Here is a 27,656-nt window from a genome sequence, read left to right on the forward strand (position 1 = left end):
TTTCTCATAACTATACTCGGTTTGCAGCTGTGTAACTTAATTATTGGGAGCATACTAAAGAGAATAAAATGTGAAATCTACAGTTTAGCCCCTCTAGCCATTAAGTGTATTTTTGCCTCACCCAGTTCACACTCTCTGCCATGCCCTTGTTGAGAGGCTGTCACTGCTGCAGAGACACATTACTCCCTGTCTACAATAATAGTGACTCTCATGATTAAGATCTGAGTTATTCGTCCATTTTCACAGCTGTTAGTGTTAGCAGGTTGTGAGTGAGTCAGTGAGTTCAGAAGAATAAAATAGTGTTCACACTTTCAGCACAAGGTTTATAGCTGGACACAGGACAGACTGAATATACTGCATTAGTGAGGAATGTCACACCAGTATTTCAGCATCGAGTGCTAAACAGTATCCATCTCTGCTTTTGTGTTGCAACTCACTCCCTGGCAACTTTCACTTATACGCATTCCTGGTTTTACTGCGCAGGGGTTTTCTGGAGGGGAAGGAGGCCTGTAAAGTCATCCAGAGGCTGTTGGGACGTGATGGGTGTGAGATGTTTTGTTCAGGGAAAAAAAAAGTGTGGTTTCCATGTTTCTGGGCCTTTGTGAGGGTAAATGGATGGTGGTGATAATGATAATGGAGCAAGGTACAGTGAGAGTAAAAGGATGCATCTACTCATTAACTGGAAGAGAGCAAAGTACAGTCAGGAGTACACAATATATCAGCTTTTTGTCAGCACTGAACAATGAGAGGGAGACTGACAAATAAGCCTCAGTAAAAGCTATCACTATAATATACAGTACAAGAGAAGAGGGTTTTTTTAAGCTCAGTTTTTATTTTATTTTTACTGTTTAAATTATTTTTAATCAAGCCTTTACTGATTTTTCTCTCTTTTTATTCTTTTTTTGGACCACAATCGTGTTCTTCTGGGTGTTGGGGGAAGAGAGATAAGTAGAAAACCCAAGAGGGAATGACGCTTGGCAGCAAAGAAGTGAACATAGCTTCAGACATTAGATGGGTCAGCAGATAAAAACACCACAGTAAAGTGCCTGAGCAGAGTTTCGGTCACCTTGGCGATTTAGCAGGCGTGTCCCAGCATTGCAACAGTTGGCTGGACATGTTGCCTCGCCCAGTAAAACAAAGACCACACAAACACTCTCTCAGATTTACAGAGAACAATAAGGTTCTGTGTGGACACTGTATCAGCTGCATCTGTGCCTATAACTGTGGATCAATGAAATATTTTTAGCATGTTCTCTCCGTGCTTGCGTGGGTTCTCTCCGGGTACTCCAGCTTCCTCCCACCCACAGTCCAAAGACATGCAGCTTAGGTTGATTGGTGTCTCTAAAAAATTGCCTGTGTGTGTGCATGTGTGTGTGTGTGTGGTTGTTCGTCTATGTGTTAGCCCTGCGACGGATTGGCGACCTGTCCAGGGTGTACCCCGCCTTCGCCCGATTGCCGGCCGGGATTGGCTCCGTCCATCAATGGTCTGAATGAAGTAGCTGCACTCTGCACTTGTGTCTGAGTGCTTAATCAGCGCAAAAAGGGTTTAGGAAACAGAACTTAAACTTGGTGTGTGTCTGATGTCTGTCAATTTATTCTCATTTCTATGATCACCAGCAGTCATTTATCATCTTGATATACAAGCTGTCACAGTTTTCCAAGGAGGCCACACCTTTAGTAGGCAGGAATACATAGTGATTGCAAGCATAGTTTCTGTTTGTAGCCTGATGAGTCAGTGCATTATCTGTAAAACAGCGTAGCATGTAGCTGCAAGTACGGACAATCTTCTGGGCCTGTTTCTACATGATCTTATGCCAGAATCACTCCAGCTGAAACTCACTGAGCCGCTGCAGTGTGTGTGAAGGTGGGATCTTCCAAGAGCGTCAAGTTCAGATTAACGTTTTTTTTTTAGACTCATGCACATTGATATAAAATAACACATGGCGGCCTCAAAGAAATATGTGGGGGACTTGCAACTTGTTTCTGGTCCATGGAAGTGTCACAGAGAAGAAAACTGGGGACAAACACTAACTAAGGAGGAACATGTGCACAGCACGCGCACACACACACAATGCAGTATGATGCATGGGGGAGAAAAAGTGGGCTGGGCTCACTAGAAACACAACATGCCACATCCTTCTGCAAAGCCAGAGGGCAAAAAGATGAGACACAAATTCCTTCTATTCAAACCAACTCAGATTATAGTGCTCACCACACTGTTCAGTTGTGCTAGTTTCTGAGAATTTTATTGTAATTTGACACCCTGGCTTTTAGCCCTGACTTGTCTTATTAGAAGTAAAGAAAAGCACTTGCTTATTGCAGTGAATCACACTGAAAGCCATAACCAGCTGTTGCACAAACAGCTTCAAGGAGGGAAATATTTTTTTCCTTTGTCAGTTGAAGCCTTTGTTTGTTGACTTTGACGTGCGTTGAGCCCCGCGGTACTTCTAGAGCATCTGCAGTGTTTGCAGAAATCAACAAACACGCTCTTTTTTTTGTGTGTGTGCAGTACACATAAGCACAGTGGACCCCGGCACTGTGCTCAGCATCATGGTCAGTAATAAGTCAGACATCTGAAAACACTTGTAACCAACACAGTGAATGCATTGTGTTGTTGGTCATATGTCACATGCAGTTTTAGGCAGATACTATAAATGCAGACACACTTTCTTTCCTGGGGTGGATGACATTCCGACTGCAGAAATGTGATGTAAGAAAACATCCATTCATCTTCTGACAATGAGAAGTTCTTTTGGGTCCGTGGAGCCTCGTTTTAGCATTAATTTTCTTTTTTTTTTTTTTACATTTGGTCTTTATTTTAAAAATGTAAACAAGGAACGGAGTAAATGGAGGACCCTCAAAGGAAACACGATAGAGACACTTCATATTTATTAGATTTAATGTATGTAACACACCGTCCCACATGTTCTGACAGGGAGCAGCATGTTTTTGCTTGATCTTTTGTCTGGTATTCAAAAGGTGTTGAATGCACACGTACAAACCTGTTTTGACATTTTACAGTGAAGTGCATTTAAAATCAGGCATAGTAGATCTGAGGAAATGTGAATATTTTACTCTGAGATACAGTAAAAGAGATCTTTGTTAGGACTGAATTACTGAGTAAATGTAGCAAGGAGAGTGATTTATTAATGACACAAGATGAGGTGTAGAACAAACTTGCACCAACAAGTGTCATGGTGGTTACGCAATTGAAAGCACTATGAACATAAAGTCTGATTAGATGCCTAAGAATGTCAGATTACTAGTAATATATTTAATGAGGCTCAAAGTAAATACAATAAGAGTTATGGATGGTGTGTAGTAGTATTTGATACAAGACAAACAGAAGTCAGACTCCACTTGCAGGTGTTAGGTTTTTTTAGTCAGATAGATATTGGATGGATACTTTATGTATTAGAAATGTTTAGTGGAGATAGGATGTCTAGTTAGACTGTTAAATGCTTAGTCATGCTTATGAGTTTCTACAGGGTACATCTGGTCAAGGATAACTAGAGAGAAGAGTTGATGACTGTCAGCAGACAGGGTGTTTAATATTATTATTATGACGTGTATAACTGTAGCCTTAGCCATAATATGTTCTTATGTTTAAGCCACGACATGTTACTAGAGGTCGTGAGAATGTTTTTAGCTACACACCACTTAACCAACAGACACACACACACATTGATTTGCTTCATGTTTTGACTACTGCTATGACCAGCTGCAAAGCTGGCACCAGAGACGTCTCGGTTGACGTTTCTGTGTAGTATGGGGCTAGCCCAACCAAGGGGATATAATGTATAGGCCTGGTGGGTTCAGGGTCTTTCATCTTCAAGCTGCCTGTGTGCAGTTTGGAGGTGCAAAATGCCTGAGCGTGTAATGTTAATTTTTACCTGTGTTCATGGAATAAATCAGCACTGTTTTGTAGTTACTTGGACTGCCTCGTCTCTCAGAGTCAGTATGGTAAAAAGTACCGGGTACAACACAGGCATTTTCTTAAAGGTTTAGGGTCTTGTGTCATGAGGAGTACCACTGTACACACACACACACACACACACACACACTCCCACAGTAGAGTCAAAACCTGTGGAGCAGGTTCCTGATTATAATGCGTCAAGCAGGCTGCTCCCACAGCTCTATGGGTGGAGGCCCGGGGTGAAAGGTCACATGGGCTGGCTAGCATTCCTGTCTTACAGCTGTCTCACAGTTCACTTCTCCTTTCCTCCACTGTTAGTCACTGCTGCTGCTGCTTTATATTGTCATTTTAAGGTCAGGGTGCATTGGCTGGAGAGGTGGGGGCCTCATCATGTGAGCAGCATTGGGGAAACAACTTTGTAGTTTTACAAACTATCAATCACTTTACATTAGAAACAAGTTAAAGTACTCTAGAGAGAAATGTAGTTTGGTAAACTAAAATTACTTGGAACAAGTCATTTCAGCTACTTTGCATCATTTGTAAAAAAAACAATCAAGCTGACAATGTAAATGTGACACAAAATTATAACGTAATAAAAGAAAACTGGTATGCTAGCAAAAATGACACTCAGTTGATTTTATTTACCAAAACAAACCTGTCCTAAATAAAATAATCCCACCTGGGCTTTTTTGCACTGATATTATATATTTGGATTTGTATTGTCTAAAACAACAATATAAAGTGTAATATATATGTATTAGTGCACCTCGACTGTTTGACTGACTTTTATAGCACTGGTCTATTGTTGCTTGTCCGTTTTGCAGCATCTAACTTGTACAAACTTACCAACTAAAACAGTCTTGAACTTACACCATAGACCATATAAACAGCTTGAGCACTGGTCTAAATGGGCCTGTCTTTTAGAATCTCTTGTTTATATGGCACAGGAGGAGTCTCCTGATCTTCTTATCCAAAAGGTGGCTCCTTTGGGCATTAAAATGTCCTTGTCAGTGCTGAGAACCTGCTCACAAGCAGCACTGGCTGGGACATCAGTGTTGAGCTTTATGAAGACTTTTCAGGTTTTTGGCAGAAAAAATAAAATCTTTCCTTTTTGGCCCAAAATTATTTGTACTTTCAGTAGTTCACTACACAAATGTCATTTAACTACTTCAATTACTGCACAAATGTGAATGTAGTTGAACTACTAAGCTACTGAAAATGTAGATAAACTACTAGTTTAATTACATGAGCAATTAATGTCATTCACATCAAAACTGAATGACAGTTCTGTTTAAGAGAGCAGGGACCTTGCTGGAATATTGATTAGTTCATGAAAAGATGCATGCGTGTAGTGAAGCTCATCATTTTCTAAATCCTGACTTTGGCTTTCTGTTTTTAGGCTTGCTCCATTGTTGTGCTGATAACGTGAGGCAAGGATGGCAATGCAAAGTAAGTCATTCAGCTTTTTTCCTTTTCTGCTAATTCAGTTTTAATAATATAGAGATTAGTGTGTATTTTGATTGGTGCAGTTTCTTGGTTTACTCTTCTCACCTCATTTTATAGCATGCATTTTTAAAGGAGATTTAAATGTTTTGATCATGACCTTTCCTACTTCCACCTATTGTTTTCATACTGTATAGTCACTTCCTTAAATTATAACTAAACATGACTTCTGTAAAAATGTTTATGTGGAGTAGAAGTACTTTCTGTTGGGGAGAAAAATCCAGGCAAACACACAAAAAATGTTAATTTTAAATGTAAGAATAAAATTGATGATAAGGTTTAATCCCTAATTGTCAGATTTCTCACTGTTTGTTAAACCTGTTAAAAATGAACTTTGCTCCAACCTGACTTCACACTGTTCCACTCTTCGTGTTTGGTAGTGGGGGAGCTTGATAGTGGCATGGTGAAGGTGGCAGAATGGCAGCAGACGATGTATGACATAGACTCGGGCATCCAGTCCAGAGCCCATACGGTCAGAGATGATGACGGTGATTTGGTCACCTCCAAGCACTACACCGTAACCACTACTGTCACAAGGGACCAGCCCGGTAAGATCACAAGCTACATCAGACCAGCCAGTACAGTGGTGTGAAAAAGTGTTTGCCCCCTTACTGATTTCTTATCTTTTTGCATGTTTGTCACACTGTAATGTTTCAGATCGTCAAACCAATTTAAATATTAGTCAAAGATAAAGTAAACACATCATGCAGTTTTTAAATGAAGGTTTTTATTAAGGGAAAACAAAATCCAAAACTACATAGCCCTGTGTGAACAAGTGTTTGCCCCCTAAACCTAATAACTGGTTGGGCCACCCTTAGCAGCAACAACTGCAATCAAGTGTTTGATAACTTACCATGTGTCTTTTACAGCGCTGTGGAGGAATTTTGGCCCACTCATCTTTGCAGAATTGTTGTAAGTCAGCCACATTGGAGGGTTTTCGGGCATGAACTGCCTTTTTAAGGTCATGCCACAGCATCTCAATTGGATTCAGGTCAGGACTTTGACTAGGCCACTCCAAAGTCTTCATTTTGTTTTTCTTCAGCCATTCAGAAGTGGACTTGCTGGTGTGCTTTGGATCATTGTCCTGCTGCAGAACCCAAGTTCGCTTCAGCTTGAGATCACAAACGGATGGCCGGACATTCTCCTCCAGGATATTTTGGTACACAGCAGAATTCATGGTTCCATTTATCACAGCAAGTCTTCCAGGGCCTGAAGCAGCAAAACAGCCCCAGACCATCACACAACCACCACCATATTTTACTGTTGGTATGATGTTCTTTTTCTGAAATGCGGTGTTACTTTTACGCCACACATAATGGGACAAACACCTTCCAAAAAGTTCAACTTTTGTCTCGTCTGTCCACAGAGTATTATCCCAAAAGTCTTGGGGATCATCAAGATGTTTTCGGGCAAAACTGAGACGAGCCTTTATGTTCTTTTTGCTCAGCAGTGGTTTTCGTCTTGGAACTCTGCCATGCAAACCATTGTTGCCCAGTCTCTTTCTTATGGTGGAGTCATGAACACTCACCTTAACTGAGGCAAGTGAGGCCTGCAGTTCTTTGGATGTTGTTGTGGGGTCTTTTGTGACCTCTTGGATGAGTTGTCGCTGCGCTCTTGGGGTAATTTTGGTCGGCCGGCCACTCCTGGGAAGGTTCTCCACTGTTCCATGTTTTCGCCATTTGTGGATAATGGCTCTCACTGTGGTTCGCTGCAGTCCCAAAGCTTTAGAAATGGCTTTATAACCTTTTCCAAACTGATAGAGCTCAATTATTCTCTTTCTCATTTGGTTTTGAATTTCTTTGGATCTCGGCATGATGTCTAGCTTTTGAGGATCTTTTGGTCTACTTCACTTTGTCAGGCAGGTCCTATTTAAGTGATTTCTTGATTGCGAACAGGTGTGGCAGTAATCAGGCCTGGGTGTGGCTAGAGAAATTGAACTCAGGTGCGATAAACCAGTGTTTTGACAGGGGGGCAAACACTTGTTCACACAGGGCTATATAGTTTTGGATTTTGTTTTCCCTTAATAATAAAAACCTTCATTTAAAAACTGCATGATGTGTTTACTTGTGTTATCTTTGACTAATATATAAATTTGTTTGACGATCTGAAACATTACAGTGTGACAAACATGCAAAAAGATAAGAAATCAGTAAGGGGGCAAACACTTTTTCACACCACTGTATGTATATACTGTAGCACCATAGCATTTGTTTAGATGATAGGCGGCCTGTTTTATCACCATCATCTCACTTCTTGACAGACTTGGATACCCAGTACACAATGACCAGAGCCCAACGGGTGCGGGCTGCGATGTTCCCAGAGACCCTGGAGGAAGGCACCACCATCTTGTCTACTCAGACAGACCCGTCCCAGATGACCAATGTCCAGCGCCTGGCTGAGCCCTCCCAGATGCTCAAGACAGCCATCATCCATCTGATCAACTACCAGGATGATGCTGAGCTGGCCACACGTGCCGTGCCCGAGCTTACCAAGCTGCTCAATGATGAAGACCAGGTGATGAACATAGAATTGCACCTGAACACGTATAGCTCGATATTTTGGTCAAATCTGTCTTTACTGGATGGTGTGAGTAAGGGTCTTATGTGATAACTTCATATACATGAGTATAGTGCTGAAACAGTTACTCAACTAGCTAATTAACATAAAAGTCAGAAGAATAGTTTAACATTTGAGAAAACACTTAATTTGCTTTCTTGTGAGAGGTAGACAAGAAGTTCAGTACCACTCATGTCTGTGTGCTAAGTATGAAGCTGCTGTCAGCAGCTGGTGAGCTTAGCTTAACACAAAAACTGGAAACGGGGGAAACAGCTGACTCTGTCCAACTCTGTCCATCAGTAAGAACATGCGCCTGCCAACACCTCTAAAGCGCTTTGATTTGCATGTTGCATCTCCTTGCAGAATTATTGCTTGGCCAGACACAACGACGACAGGATTTTAGGAAGTGACTACACTGGCCTTTATGCAGAGCTAAGCTAAATGGCTGCTGGCAGTAGCTTGATATTTACTGTACAGACATGAGTGGTTATGATCATCTCATTTAACACTCAGCAATTTAAAATGAAAATAACTCTCAGATGCAGCCCTACATGTTAATCATTTTCTATAAGAGGAGTACGATTTTAAATAATGGGAAATAACTTTGATTCTTATTTCTGCCACTAACAATTCTTTCCTTTTCCCTGTCATCTTTCATCAGCTGGTGGTGAGCAAGGCAGCCCAGATTGTCAACCAGCTTACACGCAAGGAGGCATCACGCCGCGCACTGATGCAGTCCCCTCAGATGGTGGCGGCGGTGGTGCGTGCCATGCAGAACACAAGCGACATGGAGACTGCACGGGCCACAGCCAGCATCCTCCATAACCTGTCCCACCAGAGAGAGGGCCTGCTCTCCATCTTCAAGTGTGGAGGCATCCCTGCTCTAGTCCGCATGCTCAGGTAGCTACCGCCAGACACAGAACAACAGATCATATGTGAATGAAATCTTCAACTTGATGCATGTATTATTATTATTATTATTATTATTATTATTATTCCAACTACCAGTTTAGTTTAGGCACATTCTCGTGGGGTGTGTTGACTGGCATTCTGGGATATGTAGGAAATCACAGATTCAAGAAGTAAATGAGGCAGATGGATTAAATTAGATCCCACTACTGTAGGACGACTGGGCATGCTGTGTTGTGATACACTCTTATCTGTGTGTCTTTGTCAGCTCTCCAATGGAGTCTGTGCTTTTCTATGCCATCACCACGCTCCACAACCTGCTGCTGCACCAGGAAGGAGCTAAGATGGCTGTGCGTCTGGCCGATGGCCTCCAGAGGATGGTCCCCCTGCTGAAGAAGAGCAACCCCAAGTTCCTGGCCATCACCACAGACTGTTTGCAGCTGCTGTCTTATGGCAACCAGGAGAGCAAGGTGTGCATGTGTAACTATCAGTTAGATTTTGTGCTAGCACACATGATCCAATAGCTGGTACACGTCATAACGGCAACCTTTTGTACTGTGAGACTGTTGAGGTTGACCTGCTTGTGGGTACATGTGTTTTGTTTTGGGTGTGGCATGTGAACAGGGTTGCTCACTTGCTGGCATAGTGAGGGTATGGGTGTGGTTATTCGTTAAGAGTAGTAATGTGAAAGAGTATTAGCTGGTGTTAATCTGCCTGGACAGATCATGGCTTTGTAAAACCGTTAGGATTTTTTTTACAGATGGCTCCCAAGTATTAAAAAGTAAAAGTAGTTTTCCCTTAACCTGCTCTTTGCATACATCCACATACTCACGGTCCCTCTGTTTCACAGCTGATTATCCTTGCCAATGGTGGTCCTGAGGGTCTAGTTCACATCATGACAAATTACAACTATGAGAAGTTGCTGTGGACCACAAGCCGTGTGCTCAAAGTCCTCTCTGTGTGCCCCAGCAACAAACCCGCTATTGTTGAGGCTGGTATGTAATATACGTTTCCTCTGTCAGTACACACTTGTGTGTATAAAGTAGTCATAGAGGCATGTCAGCTTTCTGCTACCTGAGCTGTGGCTTCTTGTCAACCACAGTGCAGTATGACAGCTCAGTTAATGAGGTGTTACTGAGTGATTTGGCATCTCCCTGCAGGTGGGATGCAGGCTCTGGGTAAACACCTTCAAGGCTCCAGCCAGCGTCTGATGCAGAACTGCCTGTGGACACTCCGGAACCTGTCTGATGCTGCCACCAAGCAGGTTTGTGACCACATTTACTGTTTAACTTTGTTTCCTCCTCTCTTTTTGAACAGCAGCTTTTTTTTATTTTTTATTTCCCATAATTCTGCACGAGGAACTTTATGAAATCTTTCTTTTCTTGTTTCCAGGAGGGCGTGGACAGCCTGCTGCAGGTGCTGGTTGGCCTGCTCAGCTCAGATGACCTCAACATGCTCACTTGCGCCACAGGTATCCTGTCTAACCTCACATGCAACAATGCCCACAATAAAACTCTGGTCACCCAAAACAACGGTGTCGAGGCACTGATCCACGCCATATTGCGTGCCGGTGAGAAGGAGGATGTGACTGAACCTGCAGTTTGCGCTCTGCGCCACCTGACTTCACGCCACCAGCAGTCTGAGGCGGCGCAGCATGCTGTGAGGAGACACTATGGCATCCCCGCCATTGTCAAGCTGCTCAACCAGCCCTACCACTGGCCTGTCATCAAGGTACAGGGAGGGACGGGAGTGTGCTCATATTGAGATAGGGTGGTTTAAGGAAAATTGTGGAAAGGATCTAAGACAGGGATGTAGGGTCAGACTGAAAGCTGGTGATTTGAGGGAACATGATTTAAAGGCTGTGGAGAAAAAAAACACTGAGTTAATGGGTTTGGTCTAAAGATAAATCCTGGGGAAAATGGGAAAGACTGGACAGATGGACAAAGAGGATGGCACATAGGGCAGAAGGACAGAGTCTCAGTCAGCACGACAGAGCATGAAGTGCACCTCACAGCAGGAACAGTGTGTTTCACAAGAAAAAAACAAGTCATATACAAAAAGCTTGAAGTGGTTTGTTGGCCTTGTTTTTGCTTGCTAACCAATAACAATGAGCCGTGTCATGATCATGTCTCTGCATTTCCTCCCTGGCTGAAGGCTGTGGTTGGCCTCATCCGTAACCTGGCCCTGTGCTCAGAGAACCAGGCTCCCCTGAGGGATGCAGGGGCGACTCCCCGTCTGGTCAACCTGCTGCTCAAAGCCCATCAAGATGCCCAAAAACACGGCTCATCCGCCCAGCAGACGTACCAGGTACATGACAGGCTAGCGTCAAGAAAAGTTTACGGTCACTGATTCACTATGAGCGAGTGGGCGTTTAACGAAATGTGGAAATTACTATGTTGTGGATTATTATCCACAACTAGTAATGTACGTTTCTGTCTTTGGTCAGCTTTTGTTTTATCGATCTTTATTCACAGGATGGAGTGAGGATGGAGGAAATTGTGGAGGGCAGCACAGGCGCTCTGCACATCCTGGCCAGAGATCACATCAACAGAGCAGAGATTGCCAACCTGCAGACCATTCCCCTCTTTGTGCAGGTAACAGAGGAAACTGAAGCCCTTACATTTCCTTGCTTTGTCTTATGTTTGTTTTCCTTACTTCAGTTCTTACTCTTCTTCTCCAGCTGCTCTACTCTCCAGTGGACAATGTGAAGCGTGTTGCAGCTGGCGTCCTGTGTGAGCTGGCACTGGACAAACAGTCAGCTGAGCTCATCGACAGTGAGGGGGCGTCTGCTCCACTGATGGAGCTGCTGCACTCCAACAACGAGGGCATTGGTAGGACACTCAGATAATGCACTGCAATTAATTTACTGTAATGTAGCATTGTATGTACAGTCGAAGGTGGAGAATAGTCAATTTATTCAACTTGCTGTTGAGTTTCCAGGTACTTGGAACTGGATATAACTATGCCCATTTTGTGAGGCCTACATAAAAAATACAATCATAAAGTAGGATGCAGTGTCAAAGTTTAAACTATAACAGATTGTAAAAGTATGTGTCTTTACAGTACATTTATGTGTGATAATACAAGGACCATGGCAGAATTGGTCACAGCAGTGCATTACACAGATACATCCCAGATATCAAGCTATTAAAACTAAATTCACCATGTCGATGATGCCTCGGGTATTTCTATAAATGAAAATAGCTACTATACAGTCACAGAGTAACTGACATTTGCACTAGTATTGTATCTTTAAAACCTACAATTCTCAAAGTGCATTCCAGGTTGAAATATTTGATCTGTTTTCATTGAACACACATTATTAAAAATAATCTATATACATCACTGAATGTATCCCGATCCCTTTCCCCTTAGCTACTTATGCTGCTGCTGTGCTCTTCCGCATCTCCGAGGATAAGAACTCTGACTACAAGAAGCGAGTGTCTGTGGAGCTCACACACTCCTTGTTCAAACACGACCCCGCTGCCTGGGAGATGGTAAGAGCCTGGCGCCCTCTGCTGGCAACTAAGCATTAAACGTTAATCTTTTTAGACATTTCTTTATTCCCTTCAGCTCTTTGTTTTTATATCTAACTCACCTCAGCATCCTTATGCAATGTTGGCAGCACAGTAGGTGAAGTAGTTTGGTTTTGTTGAACTGGCTCTTTACTATATAATCTTAAATGAAATGTTTAATACGTTTTCTATATACAAGAGACTGACCTGTATTTGTGACCTCTCTACAGGCCCACAACAGTGTCCCCATGGATACAAACTATCCAGATGGTGAGTAACTATGGCTGAAATTTGCACATACAGCACATTCCTCAGTGCGGGGTCGCGCCATCACAGGGTTAAAATGCTGTAAGCAGGATGTCTTGCTGTAGCTGCCTGCATATTCCATTTATCATTTGGTTGCCAAAGAAACCTTGTTTGTTTGTTCTTTAACTTAAAAATACTCTCATTGACTCAACCAGCACAGGCTTAGCTTGCATTGATTGTTATTCATGTTTATTATTTTGATGTCCTCTTCAAATCACTCAAATATTTGGCCTCTTTTGTCTGTCTTCTCCAACTCTGTTCTTTCCTTTTTTTAAGTTGTACATTGTGTAGTTGTTAATGTCTTCTTTTCTCCAGCTGTTGTTAGTGACCAAATGGATATAATGAAATACTTTACTTCACAGCCTGATTTCTTCTGTCACATCAGCCTTGGACTTTTCTTTAGGCATAATGCCTCAGTCTTATTCTTGAGATTCACCATTGCTCAGTCTGTCTAAAAAGGTTTATCTTCATCAGTCTCCTTTCTGGAGTTCTCCTATCTGTGTCTGCATCTTTCTTCTAATTCCCTTCTCTTGCCTTTTCTCCTTTTATGGCCTTGGTATTTTCTGTCTCCTACTCTAAGTAGAGAAAAGGGATCAGCCTCTCTTCGCTCTGTGATCACACTGTTCCAAAAATGTGCCTGAAATGTGGAAAGCATTTATAATTTCCACAAGTTTGTTCAATTTTCTACACTGCTGTTGCCACTATGATGACAGCAGCAATAAATAAACCCTCCTGAAAACACAAATGATGCAAAGATGATCTGTTGGTCTGGTTTTAAAAATTGTATTGTAAACTCTTGCAGAGTTGGATGTTGGTTACCAAGGCTATGGAGGATATGGACAGGAAATGCCAATGGATGGCATGGACGGAAACATGATGTATGATGATTTCTCTGGCGGCATGCACTAAGAAAGACAACAGTACCATGACCCTTAGTAAAGGTCAGTACATGCAAATATTACCTCAGCCTCTCAGGATAGGTTGGTTATAATTGAAAGCCCCTGAAGTCTTGTCAAAAAAAACATGTAGCTATTGTTTATTAAGATTTTAACACTTAAAACTCAGCTAATCTGCTTCATTAGGACCACAGGAGTGCCTTAACTGTCATTACAATTAGATTCAAATGTTTTGTTTTTTAGAAAAAATTAAATAGGTAAATAAATACAAAAAAATTCAAACAGATTAGAATAAAGATGTGGATGCAGGTAAGGAGTAAGAATAAAAAGCTGACTGATACGTTCTGAGGGATATCACAAATGACTTAAAAAAAAAAAGAAGCTTTTGCTCTTGTTATCGTTTGTAAAAGAGGATTAGACGTGAAGACAAGGGGGAAAGAAGGTCAAAAGTGTGCCAATTAAATATATACAACATGTTCTAGAGATGTTATTCATGTCGCAGTAAAATAATGTTTTTGAGGCTAAAGTGTAAAACCTTTAGTACTGACATCATATGAATTAGGCCAAAATGTAATTTTTATTTCAAAATAAATGTATAGTATGTCAGTTGTATACAGCCATATATCTAGAAATGAAAAAGAGTTTCATGTAGAATTTTGAAATTGTTTCAGATTGTGTATCTTGAATGCTTCTGTGGCCAAAACATGAGTGGCTCTCATCCTGATTGGTGTGGTGGAGTTTGTCCCGCCCACTTAATACCAATGAGAACAGACAAAAACACAAATACACAAGTCTCTCCTTTTGAAATAGCCAAACTGTTTGAACACTGGCATTGCTCGTGAGAAGAACCTGACAGGCAAAATAAGTTTTCAGCTCCCCCCCGTTTTCTTTTGAAGTTAGAAGCCAGTTGACAGTCTGTGATCCTGCAGAAACACTGTGAAAGCAGCTCTGTGGATTTTTCTTTTTTTCTCATCATGTGTCTTTCATTTCCTTGCAGTGGGATGTAATGGCAAAAAGAAGAAGAGGATATAGGCGTCGGTGGAGATTATTCCCTTTGCTCTCAGCCTGATGTAATATATGCAATTATCACGGAGTACGGGAGTCATAATCTCTTAACAGGGCTTGACTTTGTTTTATAGCCTAATGTTGCTGATTATAATTGTGACGGTGATAATGCTCGTAGGTTGTGTGCGTGTGAGTACGTGTGTGTGTTTATGCTTCGGGGTGGGTATTCTATGCCAAAGAGATTTTTATTTTGTGATGATAATCATGTGGCTTCTGTTTTGTAAGAAAAAGAAACAAAAAAAGAGAATATAAGTTGAAAACACTGCCAGAGGTGGCTCGAGGTGTACGGTACACCCACTCACCACCTGGTTTCCTTCTTAATGCTTTTTTTAACAGACGCTGTTGTTTATGATGTAGTTCTGACGCTATATACGTCATCTTCTTCCCACTGTGAGCCCAGAGCCGGTGAAGCATTAGATAGAAGGCTCCTCTTTTTCTCACAACACTAATTCTTTAGGAGTGAACAAACAGGAAGTGCGGAGGTCTTTGACAGACCCTTGCAAGAGCAGCGTAGGGCTGCCCACCACTCTCACATAATCAGCTGCAGGTGAACAAGTTAGTTTGTTTTTTATGAATTGTTTCTCATCTTTTTGTAAGTTATTTTCTGGGCTAGAACACTAATAAAGATGTCTTGTTGGATTTTAAACAGAATTTAAAGAGAAGCTCATTGGTGCCTGTAGTAATTTACAGAACAGCAACATAGGTGGAGCAGTTTTACAGATTTGTTCAACAGACTGGTTCATTAGTCAACACATGATTTACAGTATAAAGTCGGGGAGCAAACTACTGATGGGGAAACTTCTTTCTACTTAAGAGTTTTTACTGAAATTTTGTTTAATTAAAATAAAGAATATATTAAACATGTTGTGGTGTCCATATTTATTTAGTTCCAACAGTTTTATAGCTACACTAGATAACTTTTTCAAATATTTTTGTTGTAGAAATCTGCTCTAAAACTCATCTTAATGTGGAGAGGTGCAGTTGAAGCCTCCTGTGACCCAGGCTCATTGAACAGCTCTGGCAGCTGTGCAGAGATATTAGCTTCTAAAAGGTTTTGAGCAGGACTGACCTCTCTAACCAACCTGAGTTTCAATTATTTCCACTTGATCAGTAAGTTTTTGTTGTGTTCTCATTTAATATAATTTCATAACAACAAATATCTGAAGAGCTGGAGAAAGCGTGGCGAAGGGTAACAGATTGTAGTGGAGCAAGGAGAGGGAATGCTGGGGTGGCAGGGTGGACTGATCTGGAGTTTCATACTACTGCAACCTTATGTTAAATACTGAAGCTTTAAGTCCTATAGAATATTTGTGGAGTCTTATTACACCCACAGTGAAAACTGAAAAACCACATTTTGAGATTTTTGCTGGTAGAGACAAGAACTAATATGCTGTCATTGTCATGATTCCTGTCTGTCCTATTTATTTTTAATTCACCTGCACATTGCCAGATTGTTTCCTACCAGCCTGTTGCCTGTCCCTCAAGACTTCATTCTGTGGTCATTAGCAAAAAGCGCATTGCCATCCAGGATTAATTTTAATTTAAAAAAGCTTTAGTGGTGCTGTATATAATCGTATATGTGCAATATCTTTCTACATGCCAAGAAAATGTTCAGCCTTCAAATTCTTAAACCAAAAAGTAGTTAAGAACTGGTAAGCTCTTTAGAACCAAAGGCTTTAGTGCAGAACAAGTCAATAAAAGCTGAGGTATGAATTGTGGTTTGTGGTGCCTGAGACAATACCAGCCTAAGAAGCTCGCTGTACCAAAAGCAGCGTTAGATCCAACATGAGATTTTATTACAAGTTCTGGCTCTAGTTGAAGATATTTCTGTAATTTGGCAAAATTGGGTCATTTTCAAGCTAAATTCTTAGTCAGTGCCACGGCATATAAACCAAAACAATCAATTTTTGGATATCATTTTTGCACTGTCAGTGCCACGGCATATAAACCAGAACAATCAATTTTTGGATATCATTTTTGTTTTCAGTGGTCCAGTATTAGTGAAGATTTATTATTTTTGTCTTGGAAGCATTTTGGTTATAGATCAGTGTAATGAAAATGTTTTCAAAAAGAAAAAACCGATTGTTGCTGAACTTCAGAAACGGCTTCTCAGCTCGTTACTGCTGAAGGGTTTAATGGGTTCAGGGGATCAAAATATCTTTTCACCAAGTGGTCAATAAAATAATGATGCTTTGCATAAGAACTATGCGGTTTTATTTATATTTCATCATCATTGTCACCAGGTCCATATAGAAAATATATTAACATTTGAATTAAACATTTCAGTGGCCAGTCAAAACAGACACATCATGCAGACACAATCTACAGTGTTGTAACAGAGGTGAGTGGTGAGCTCCAGAAGAACAGCGGGGACACAAAGGAGTTATCTTATTTTAAGATTTATTCACTGATTTTCAACTTGTTCTGTGAGTAAAGTGTGTGATACTCTACAATAGTGTTCCATTTGTTGTCTGCACACTCAGTCTCTCTCTCTCGCTCATGTGGACTGTACATGCAGTAGAGATATAAGTTACTGATCATCATTTGTATGAGTGAAGGGTTAGGGTGCAGAAACTGTAGCTGCCTGTTGTGCATACCTTCTGATTTCTTGAGGCATCAGTTCATCACTGGTTAGTGTTGCTGAGCTGTGTTTGCACAGCTTGAAACATCACTCATAATTTTAAAACACCATGACTTGACCTTCCAGTGCGCTTAACATCCAGTCCAGTCATTTGGAGTGAGATTTCCTGCCTAATCCATTCGCTGACATTGGTTTGGGGGTAGGTATCCTAGGGTCACCACTCTGTTTAGGCCCTGAAACACCACCTACCCTCTGGCTGGAGCCCTGAAGAACAGTAGTGGCGCTCTTACATTTGTGTCCAGTGGGTTTTAGATCACATTATCAAACATGTGCATGGACTGCATGATGTTCTCATCCTGAACGGAGGAACAAAAATTGATGTACAGTATTTTGAATCAATTCAATAGCTTTTGAATGGAAATGTAGTTGGAATTAGCTGCGTCATTATTAAATGTGAAATGCTTGAAATTACCTTTTGGCATGTCTCCAAGAACTCTTCGATGGTGACTACTCCATCGTTGTTCTTATCCATTTTCTGGGAAAACACAACACATAATCACTGATGGTTCAAAGGGTTACTTAAAGGTGCCCTGTGGAGTTTTCATGCAAACAAAGACATTTCTATAAATATTCAGTGTTTCATACCTACATGCATTGTGAAGCCTCAATGCATTTGCTTTCCTCCTGATTTTTAAAGTGTCTTAAAACTTGTGTTGTTGACATTGTCTGCTACCTAGCAACTACAAAAGAAGCAAACAAATCGGGGACGCGCCCCGTAGTGCTACTAGTGGCCATAAACTCCACAGGGTACCTTTAAGTAGCCAAAAACAACTCTATGTTTTCAGCACATGCAGATTCAGTTCTGTCGCTAGCTAAATGAGCAGCGCTGCCTGTTGATATGCATGACCGCTGAACACACGCAACATGGTGAACCTGTACATTACTTGGAAATGGCATGAACTGCTTCAGCTGAGTAGCTCTAATGAAGTCTAAACATGGCCAAGCTCTTACGCTTGTGTAAAAACACATTATAAAAATAAACCCATTTTAAAGTGGAGTGAATTTCATGTGTTTTGAAGAATTACTTGAACTGACATTACTGAAGGAAGATGTAGAGTTTATTGGTTTGTGTGCTTCACCTGGAAGAAGCTGTCGACGTGATCCTTGGGAGCACTAGCCTTCATGCTGGGGTAGGTATATTGCCCCATCATGTCATAGATTGAGTGCATGATGTCTGTCATCTCCTGGGCAACAAGAAGGGAGGTAAACAAATAAGACAAAAAACATGAGTTACAAACATAAGACAAGAGACAGTGAATGGTTCGAGTACCTCTCTGGTGATGCAGCCGTCCTTGTTGAGATCGTACAGGTTAAAGGCCCAGTTGAGTTTGTCAGTGATGGAGCCTCTCAAGATGATGGACAGACTTATGGCAAAGTCCTACAGCAGGCAAAAAAACACTGACTCAGGATCAGGAAAGTTAATAACATTACTGGGAGTGAGTTAAAGACATAGCTGACAGCAGAGCGTGAAGTGACAGTATATATGTACATCACCTCAAAGCTGACTGCTCCGGTGCTGTGGGTGTCGAAGGCTTCAAACAGGAAATGTGCATATGTGCTTGAATCTGGAACAGAGAGAGAGTAAAGTAACCATTCAAATAGCTCAATGTTCCTGAATGACCAAGATTTTAACATACTTTTAACGCCTCTGTCGACTGTAGCCACAGTTGGAGGCATTATTTTTTTTGGGTGTCCATATGTTTATCCAGCCCTTTTATCTCAAGATCACCTTGAGGGAATTTCTTCAAAATTGGCACAAATGCTTGGACTCAAGGATGAACTGAACGACGCGACTGACTCCTTGGACTCAAGGATACACAGTGACCTGTAATTTTGGTGGTTAAAGGTCACTGTGACTTCCCATCTGTTCCATACCCATGAATTTGGCTGACTGGTGGAGACATACAACCGCAAGGCAGTAATTCTAGTTTATACATAAAAGAATTTGACACGGGCACATTACACACTTAAGAACAGAGGCGAGTGTTAGGTCCTGCAGTTTTTAATGGGCTCATATACATTGGTAGCCCGTGTTTTTACTGTACTGTGATAAATTCATGTTTTTGAAAGTTTAGACAACATATTAAGGTCTAAATCAAATCTGTGTGCAAACCGCAGTAACAGCAAAGTTCCATAAAATTCAGTAGAATGGCTGCTTTTGCAAACATATGACTACAGAGTCAAAGCAGAGGCTGTGTATGAAACTCTGCTTCAGCTGTAAAAGCAGGATTTAAGCTACATTTCTTGCCTAATTGGACTCTTAATGTCAACATCAAGACAATTGTGATAAAATAAATGTTGGCATGAGAGTAAGTGAGTGTGACTGACCTCCCTGAGGAAAGAACTGGGAGTAGATGGTTTTAAAAGTCTCTTCATTCACGGCCCCGCTGGGACACTCCTGTGGAAATCAGAACATCATCATGACGATGCAAAAACATATACAGTGTATACTGTGTGCTGTAACAGAGACAGACACATTCTCATGGGACTACATAATGAGACTAATCCACAGACAGATACTAAACATTCACAGGAAGCTGTGACTGACGTTTTTGAATTCCCGGTAGAGGACCTGCAGCTCTTTTTTGCTGAATTTGGTCTGCTGTACAAGCCGGTCAAGCCCCTCTGGTCTGTAACACACTGTTGACAGTTCTCCATCATCAGCTATACTTCCTGGATGGAGGGATGGAGAGAGGAATGAAACAAATACTTCCTGAGAGACACCAGTGTCCTTGAAGTGCTGTGCCCACAGGAGAAGGTGAAAGTGGAGAAATTAGAAGAGAAACAAAACAATAAACAAAGCAGATGATGTGTAAAAGAATCGGTGCCCATGTTTTCTGAGTGACTGAATCCATATCACAGGGAGTCTGAGTGATGACAGTGCATGTGTCCTGATACTTGCTTTGATTAACTGAAGAGCTGGAGCCAGAGCGACAGCAGGGGAGCAGTTTCAGGAACCGCTGCTTTATGCTCTTTTTATTGGGTTTGGACTGTGGATTACCTGGAAGCAACCAATCACAGCACAGATTAGAAGAAGACAGAGCAGCCCAAAACATGAGCCAAAACACTTTGAATCACTTGTCCACCCAACTTGGAGTGCAAAACGGTTTGCTGACTCGGCTTTGAACCAGCGTGACCTGTCAGACTTGTTTGGACGGCATCAGCATGTGAGGGCTGAGGGACACGACACATGACTGAATCCATCTGAACTCTGAGACGCAGATGTCAAACAGAGTGTCGTTTCAATGTCTAACATTCTGTCAGGACTCCACACAGAAAGGCATCGGGCTGGCCGGGGCTCAAACCCGGAACCTTCTCGCTGTGAGGCAGCAGTGCTCTTTTACCAGATAGACCTGGCTAATGATTAATACATTTAATTTCAAATCAAATCAAATTTTATTTGTATAGCGCCAAATCACAACAAAAGTCATCTCAGGACACTTTACAAAGTAAGGTCTAGACCTTACTGTTATCAATATTATTACATAGGGAAAACCCAACAAATCCCCCTTGAGCAAGCACTTGGCGACAGTGGGGAGGAAAAACTCCCTTTAACGGAAGAAACCTCCGACAGACCCCAGCTCTTGGTGGGCGGCCTTCTGCCTCGACCGGTTGGGGTGAGTGGATAGAGGAGAGACAAAAGAAGAAAAGCAACAAGACACAACAATCAAACACTGATCAGGTCGATGTGGCCGGTGACTGCTCGTCAGAGACATAGAGCTCCAGGGCCAGGGCAACCTGCAGAAAGGTACAGGGAGAGAGAGAGAGGACACACTACGGGAGAAAGGAGACACAAAGTTAGTAATGTGTAATAGTGGCAAGCTAGTGGCAGAGGTGCATGCGCAGACAACTGGAGTTATGACCTGGTCTGAACAGCCAGATTTTAAAAACTGAGACTGGGAGTTGGTTCCATAGGAGAGGAGCTTGATAGCTAAAGGCTCTGCCTCCCATTCTGCTTCTGTGGACTCTAGGAACCACAAGTAAACCTGCACTCTGAGAGGGGAGTCTGAGTGATGACAGTGCATGTGTCCTAGTTTCATTATTTAAATTAAATTATTTAAATCTGGCAACATCAATTTCTCTGATTCAGATTGGGTGGAAATGTTGAGTGATTTCTGGGTGTGTGTGTTTTTATCCTCTGGAGATCATGGCTTTCTCCAAATCTCATAGCCACCCACCCAACAGTTAATTCAGTCTGGACCAAAGTGGGCCATCAGGCTGACAGCCAAGTTAACAGTGATAACATACACTTTTTGATAGATTAAACCCTTTTTCACACCGATGAACAGCTTGATATATATTTCATATATATTTCCTGTAATCAGTTTCCAACCTTTCATTGAAGCTATATCATGACCTTAAACCACATCTGTTTTATGGCTGCACCATTCAATCAAGTGTAAATCAGGTATTTTGATCTTCAATACATCCCCAACACTTTCCTGACTTAATGAGTATTTTAGGAAACTAAAATTTAAAACAAAGTTCAGTGGGTTTGAATTATGTTTAGATGCACAGTAAGCAGGAAAGTGTTTTACGCTGACAAAATGATGAGCACAGGAGAGCTGAGAAAGATGCACAAACACTGTGTTGACCTCATCCCTCATGGTCAACACTGGCCTTCACAGACACAACGTGGCTTTGTCACTTGACCTTTGAGAAGGACTTTCAGGATTTCCTCCACTACATTTACCACCACAGCCACAGATAACTGTCATAATTAACTAATTAAACATATTCTTACTCACCTATTCATCTAACAGAGTATTCAAACAATAAATCATGCATTATACATGACCTTTCACCCTGTGATCTTTAAATCATAATGGCAGTTATAGTCACATTTTACTAGTCAACTATCCGCAGGCTACATTGAGCAGAACGACAACTTTTTTCTCTGTTTAAAGTAAAATGAATGACAAGGAAAACAGTCGTCTTCTCCACTTTCTCTTGACAGTACCTGTTGACAAGGTGTCAGTCAGTCAGCTGCAGAAGTGTCTGCCCAGCTTCAACAGATTCCGGTGTCTCCTTTTTCACTGGTGCATGCTGAATGTGTTTCAGGATTGTCTCTGGTTCTTCTGCTTCGAGATCAGTTTTCAGTCAAATTCAGAGTGCATCTGATAGGCTTCTTTCTCTGGAGCAGTCGCATGGTTTTGTCCACTTATTCTTCAAGTGTGGACCGATAGGTTGAACCCAGGACTTCTCTGCTGTCCTTTTTCTTTATTGTTCTTCCTCACTTTTTGAATCCAGTTGTGTTCTCTAGACTCACTGACTCACTGAGGCTACAAGCGAACCTATCAATAATAGCGATTTGATGGATTACGGTCTGTCTTCCCGTCTTCATCAAGCTGCAAAACAGAAGCATGTTTTGCCTTCCCCAATGCAGGTGCACTCCTTCAGTAAGCACAGCAGACGTTGGACACTCCTGACCTCTCTCTAAAAAATCAACTGCATGTTTTCTAACCAAAAGCAGTGGTTGAAAAAGATGGATCTGAAATTAGCCCCAGCACATCTTGTGGATGAGGGTAAAAACAAGATATGCATTATTCTAAAATTAATGAAAAGGGGTAATATTTTATCCAATATAAATATTTTTCTTTTTCAGGTGCTATCCTTCCTGCCACCAGAGGGCAGCGTTGAACCACAGTCAGATTACACTCAACTGTGTGAGGTCTAATTCAGACAAAACAAACAAATACAAAGCCAGGAAGCAGCAGTGAGAACTGCAGGAGACCAAATCCCACTCCCATTAACCAGAGAAAAAAAGCCTGTGAACCATTTTCTGATGACATGGCCCATGAAACTGTACGACGGTAGAGAAAGTGTGGGTAAGAGTAGAACCTCTAAACTGTAACTAAAACAGGATGACACTACAGTGCAGTCGTTCTTTAAGATCTGCTCCCGAGTGATTACTGTAGGTTCATGTGTGTATATTTATTACCTGTATCATGTACATCAGTGACCGTGGGTACTGAGGAAATGTCAAACAAACAATCAAATACAGCAGCTGGACGCCCAAGGAAAAACAGGGCTTTATATTGTCGGGCCTTGAACCTCCAATCTGCAGAGAGACTATAAAAACAAAAAACTTCCCTGCTGTTCTCTTTCTAACTGGCTGACATTTTTAGAGCAGGGCACTGATCAAAGGTACTTTCTAACTGACTGAAATGTTTTCATAGAGCAGCTGTTTGATGTTGACAGAGAAGTCCAACAAAAGCAGCTTGTGTCTACCATACCTCAGATGAAGTGTTATTCCCCCTGCCTATGACCGACATAAGATTTTGGACAGAGTGTAAACATGCATGTCACTTGGGCACTTTCTGTTTCTGGGATAATGTACCCAACAGGATAAAGCATAGGCAGATAACTTACTAATTAAAGGCACTTTAAAGGTAGAATTTCATCTGCCCTACAGCACAGAGTGAACCTGCAGGCTGTGACTGAGACTGTGGCTCAGGGGTCGAGCAGGTTGACCCCTGATTACAGGGTTAGCAGTTTGAGTCCCAATCTCCTCAGTCCATATGTTGAAGTGCCCTTGTGCAAGACACTGAACCCCAGGATGCTCCCCGTGGCCAGTCAGCGTCTTGCATGGTGTGTGAATGCATTGACGGGTGAATCGGTAACAAGCTATATAAGTGCAGTTTGTTCACCGTTAAATAGCTCCAAGTCAACAGTTACCTCAGGACCTGCTGAGATCTCAGATTATCCAGCTGCCTTTTATCAGCTGTGGAGACCCTCTGGGTGACTTTTATTGTGGGAATCAATTTGAATAAATGCTGCTCTCTAAGGAAGATCAATACACCCTTCCCTTGTGTCATTAACACATTTAAACAATGTTTTATCCTCTCCTTTTATCCGACTCAAGCTGGAACTGTGGACGGACAACAGTGAGAGACGCTGGAGGAAGGGCTCCCAGGATGGAGGCCTTGCTTCTCTTGGTACATCCATGTTTACAACCAGTGATTCTTTATACTGTACATTGTTTATTAAGGACCCACTCAAGAGATTTTTCAGCCTTAATTGTTGCATTTCAGTTTATTTTCAATAAATCCTCAGACTTCTAAAGTGGGCCTAATCAAAGTTTCTGGCAAAAAAACAAAAAAGTAGCAATCGAAAGCACTGACTAAGGAGGTAAAATTAAACACAGTGGAATAATTTAATCCTCCCAAATTGGCAGCTGCATGTTTCATACACAAGTGTTTTTCTTGGTTTTCTTAAAAATACAGTTACCAGTTATACAATGGCTTAATCTCTTCATTATTTATAGACATATTTCTTTAAAATAATAATAATAATCTCCCAAATCCACAGAAAAAAATGTCATGGCCTCAGTGTCCTCTATAAAGTTAATCCTTTCTCCTAAATATAACCTACAAAGTGAGACAGGGATAAGTAAAGACAAAAACCCATAAAAGTAACAGTAAATGATTCATTAACAATAAAATTATTTGTCAAAATGTGTAAATGTTTGTAGAGAGATCCAGACTGGTGATGTTGATTTTATTATACCCTGCAGGTTCCCTGGTGTAAACATTTTACCTTGGGAGGTCGTGGCAGCTTAAGGGGGGTCATGCAGCGCTGAATGAACGTTTGTAAGCTACTGTTGCCAGGGCAACAGCCTCTGTGCTTATCGTAATCCTCCAGAAAGACATGGTTCAGATCATAGACGTCCATTTCATAGAAACCATGGACACACACACACACACACACACAAACATGTTTAGAATGACACACTTGCTCTTCCAGCAACATGTTGAGCTCCCTGGTGACTGTTCCAGAGGTTTACATCAGATCATTTGATCTCCTGTGTCCTCACACAGACTCCTCCTGTGTCCTCACTCATCAGTTACGTAGGACCGGATTTGATTTTTTTCCTACACAACATTGGTCTTATGTCAACAAATTCTACCAGTCTAGACTGAAGCCATTTCTTTTTGGCACCTAAAACATGAATGCTATATTAGAATCTGCTTTATTGTCCAGCTGTGTCGGACACAGGAGGAATTTGACTCTGGTACATCGGCTCTCAGTGTGCATGTGCATATCCCCATGCAAGGGGCAAGTAAACAGTAAACCAAACTGTGTAACATAATAAGCATAATAACAATAATAATAAAATAATAATAATAATAATAATATAATAAGCAGTGTTAACAACAACAAACAGTGCAAAACAATGCAAAATAAGCAGTATAAACAGGCAGTAAACAATGCAGACAGAATGATCTTAAGGGCATTTATTTTGATCAGTTACATCATATAAATTCAACACTTCGGTTTTGAACATTGGGATTTTTATGCATCAATGGAAGAAATGTCAGAAACAAAAACCTATGTAAATGTTAGCTAGCTTTTGTCATGCAAACACACACCACACTGCACAGACATGATACTACGACTAATTTATAGGCTACAACTGGAGACTATTACAACTGTAGACCATATGACATTTAAAATCCCATGAACCAAGACAGGAAATGTTTAACCCCAAGTCAGTACCAAACTGGAGACTGACAGACCTTACAAAGCACCAAGCATGCGTGTGTGTGATCTGTAAAGAGGCCTGTCTTTGCAAGCGCTTATGAGGAAAATAAAACACTGAGAAAGTCTGACAAAGAGCTGAGGCTCGCGGATCAAATTAGACTTGGAACACACACTGACAGGTGTAATTTTAAATGGCGTGGTCACACTCTCTTATTTCTTATATTGTGTTATTTTCACACTCCTCTCTTCCTCAGACTTAATCAGTGTGTTTATTTGACCTATGACCATGATGAGAATACCGAGTTCACTACCAGGTTTCTGCTTTTGTGTGATTATATACCACATTGTTCTCACATCTTTGTAAAGCACCTTAACTTTGATGCTTTTGTTTTTCTTGTGTGTATTGTATCATTCACACTGCACTTTTCAGAGCTAATTTGCCAAAAAAAAAAAAAACATAGTGCATCTCAATAATAAGGTGACCAGTAAAAAAATTGTATTGATCTGTTATTTAGGGCTGCAACTAATGGTTAGTTTTATTATTGATCAATCTGATAAATATTTCGGAAGTCAATCTAGTAATAGAAAATGCCAGAAAATAATGGGAAAAAATGTCCATACCTACCTTTTTGACCCCAAGGTAATATCTTCATGCTGTGTTTATACTGACATAAATCAGAAATAGGAGCAAGTCTTCACATTGGAAAAGATTAGAATATCTGGGAGTGCTTGGCTTTTTTTCTTGTTAAACGTCATAAATCATTAATGGCATTTGCTGTATTCCTGCTCGTGGACTAATTGATTAATTGATCGATGGCTGTAGGCTACAGAGAGACAGTAACACAACATGTTTTCAGCCTAAATCTACTACATACTCTTCTTTAAATCAGGTTAAGGCAGTGATGTAAAGTTCATCCCAAGATAAAGCCCATGTAACTACAACACAAACAATGTAATATAAACCCAAGTCACCCACTGTAAACAGCAGTTTAACAGATTCTCTTGAAAAGCCAACGTAAACTCTCATCAGTGCAGATGTGACTGGAGATTTAAGCCAGGCCAGCAAACAGCGGAAAGTCATGCAGCTGTTCCGTTTTTGAAAAGAGCAGAAAGAGCTACCTACCTGTAAGTGGGTCGTGAGATCTGTCCAGTTCTCTGGAGTCAGACAAACTCGGGTCTTGACTCCTGGATTTCATGTTTGCTTGGTGGTTTCTTACCAGACCACAGCGCCGAACCTGCAGGATCTGTGTGCGCGTCGCAGCTCGTCTACCACTTCTGCGTCTTCATTTCTGCTTTCATGTCACTTTTCTGCAAGCATCAGTCTGTGTGGGCTCCAAACGGAGGGAAGGTCCGCGCAAAGCGTTTCTGTGTCCCTGTTTCCTCTGTCCAAACTCCCGCGCAGCGTCAGTGCGCGCTCACGTCCACAGATCACTCTTGGCACTCACTTTGAAGGGCTTCTGTGGGTTTAAGGTTCACACGCAATAAAATACAGTAGGTGCTTTGGAGAAACCTGCAGATTTTACTGTGCTGATTGACCAAACATCCCCCAAAAATGACCGTGTAGCTGGAGCATCTCCATCTGTCCGAGCTGACACCAGAACACAGAGCGGAGAGGAGCGACGGAGGAGGAGAGGGAGGGAGGGAGGGAGGGGGAGTGTAGCTGCTGATAGATGGCCTCACCTTGGCTCGGAACTTGAACAGCTTTGACGCGCTATAGACGTAATACCTGTGGATCAATACCACGGCAGCTTCACGTCCTTGGGCTGGACGAGCGGAGTTAACAGATGACTCACTCATATTTTAGAAAATGCAGGCAGCATGGCCACGCTGAAAAACATTATATGGAACATTATATACACCTCATA

General features: G+C 41.5%; 2 protein-coding genes across 3 annotated transcripts in view; one reads left to right on the forward strand and one right to left on the reverse strand.

Moving 5' to 3' along the window:
• Window positions 1-15,491, forward strand: part of jupa (junction plakoglobin a) — a 21,909-nt gene extending 6,418 nt beyond the window's left edge. The window contains exons 3-17 of the mRNA XM_020596279.1: window positions 5,316-5,365; window positions 5,800-5,967; window positions 7,680-7,933; window positions 8,637-8,875; window positions 9,153-9,354; window positions 9,735-9,879; window positions 10,045-10,148; window positions 10,277-10,615; window positions 11,039-11,191; window positions 11,359-11,478; window positions 11,565-11,715; window positions 12,260-12,381; window positions 12,630-12,669; window positions 13,508-13,646; window positions 14,599-15,491. Of these exons, the coding sequence (XP_020451935.1) occupies window positions 5,353-5,365; window positions 5,800-5,967; window positions 7,680-7,933; window positions 8,637-8,875; window positions 9,153-9,354; window positions 9,735-9,879; window positions 10,045-10,148; window positions 10,277-10,615; window positions 11,039-11,191; window positions 11,359-11,478; window positions 11,565-11,715; window positions 12,260-12,381; window positions 12,630-12,669; window positions 13,508-13,614 (2,157 nt within the window). The 5' untranslated portion in view covers window positions 5,316-5,352 and the 3' untranslated portion in view covers window positions 13,615-13,646; window positions 14,599-15,491. The remainder of the gene's footprint in view (window positions 1-5,315; window positions 5,366-5,799; window positions 5,968-7,679; window positions 7,934-8,636; window positions 8,876-9,152; window positions 9,355-9,734; window positions 9,880-10,044; window positions 10,149-10,276; window positions 10,616-11,038; window positions 11,192-11,358; window positions 11,479-11,564; window positions 11,716-12,259; window positions 12,382-12,629; window positions 12,670-13,507; window positions 13,647-14,598) is intronic.
• Window positions 15,492-16,882: 1,391 nt separating this feature from the next.
• On the reverse strand, window positions 16,883-27,373 carry LOC109958029 (Kv channel-interacting protein 2-like). 2 transcript variants are annotated; one of them, XM_020596337.1, is made up of 9 exons: window positions 26,915-27,373; window positions 20,210-20,308; window positions 19,856-19,980; window positions 19,636-19,705; window positions 18,802-18,872; window positions 18,578-18,685; window positions 18,387-18,491; window positions 17,720-17,782; window positions 16,883-17,511 (listed from the first exon to the last, which is right to left on the reverse strand). In XM_020596337.1, exons 1-9 carry the CDS (start codon window positions 26,985-26,987, stop codon window positions 17,395-17,397), a joined length of 831 nt encoding a protein of 276 aa, XP_020451993.1. In that variant the 5' UTR covers window positions 26,988-27,373; the 3' UTR covers window positions 16,883-17,394. The 2 variants fall into 2 exon arrangements, with proteins under 2 accessions (XP_020451993.1, XP_020451994.1); XM_020596338.1 differs by having other exon boundaries at window positions 17,425-17,603.
• Window positions 27,374-27,656: the final 283 nt, after the last annotated feature.

This window comes from Monopterus albus, unplaced genomic scaffold (genome assembly GCF_001952655.1).
Source record: "Monopterus albus unplaced genomic scaffold, M_albus_1.0 scaffold29.1, whole genome shotgun sequence".
Lineage (NCBI taxonomy): Eukaryota > Metazoa > Chordata > Actinopteri > Synbranchiformes > Synbranchidae > Monopterus > Monopterus albus.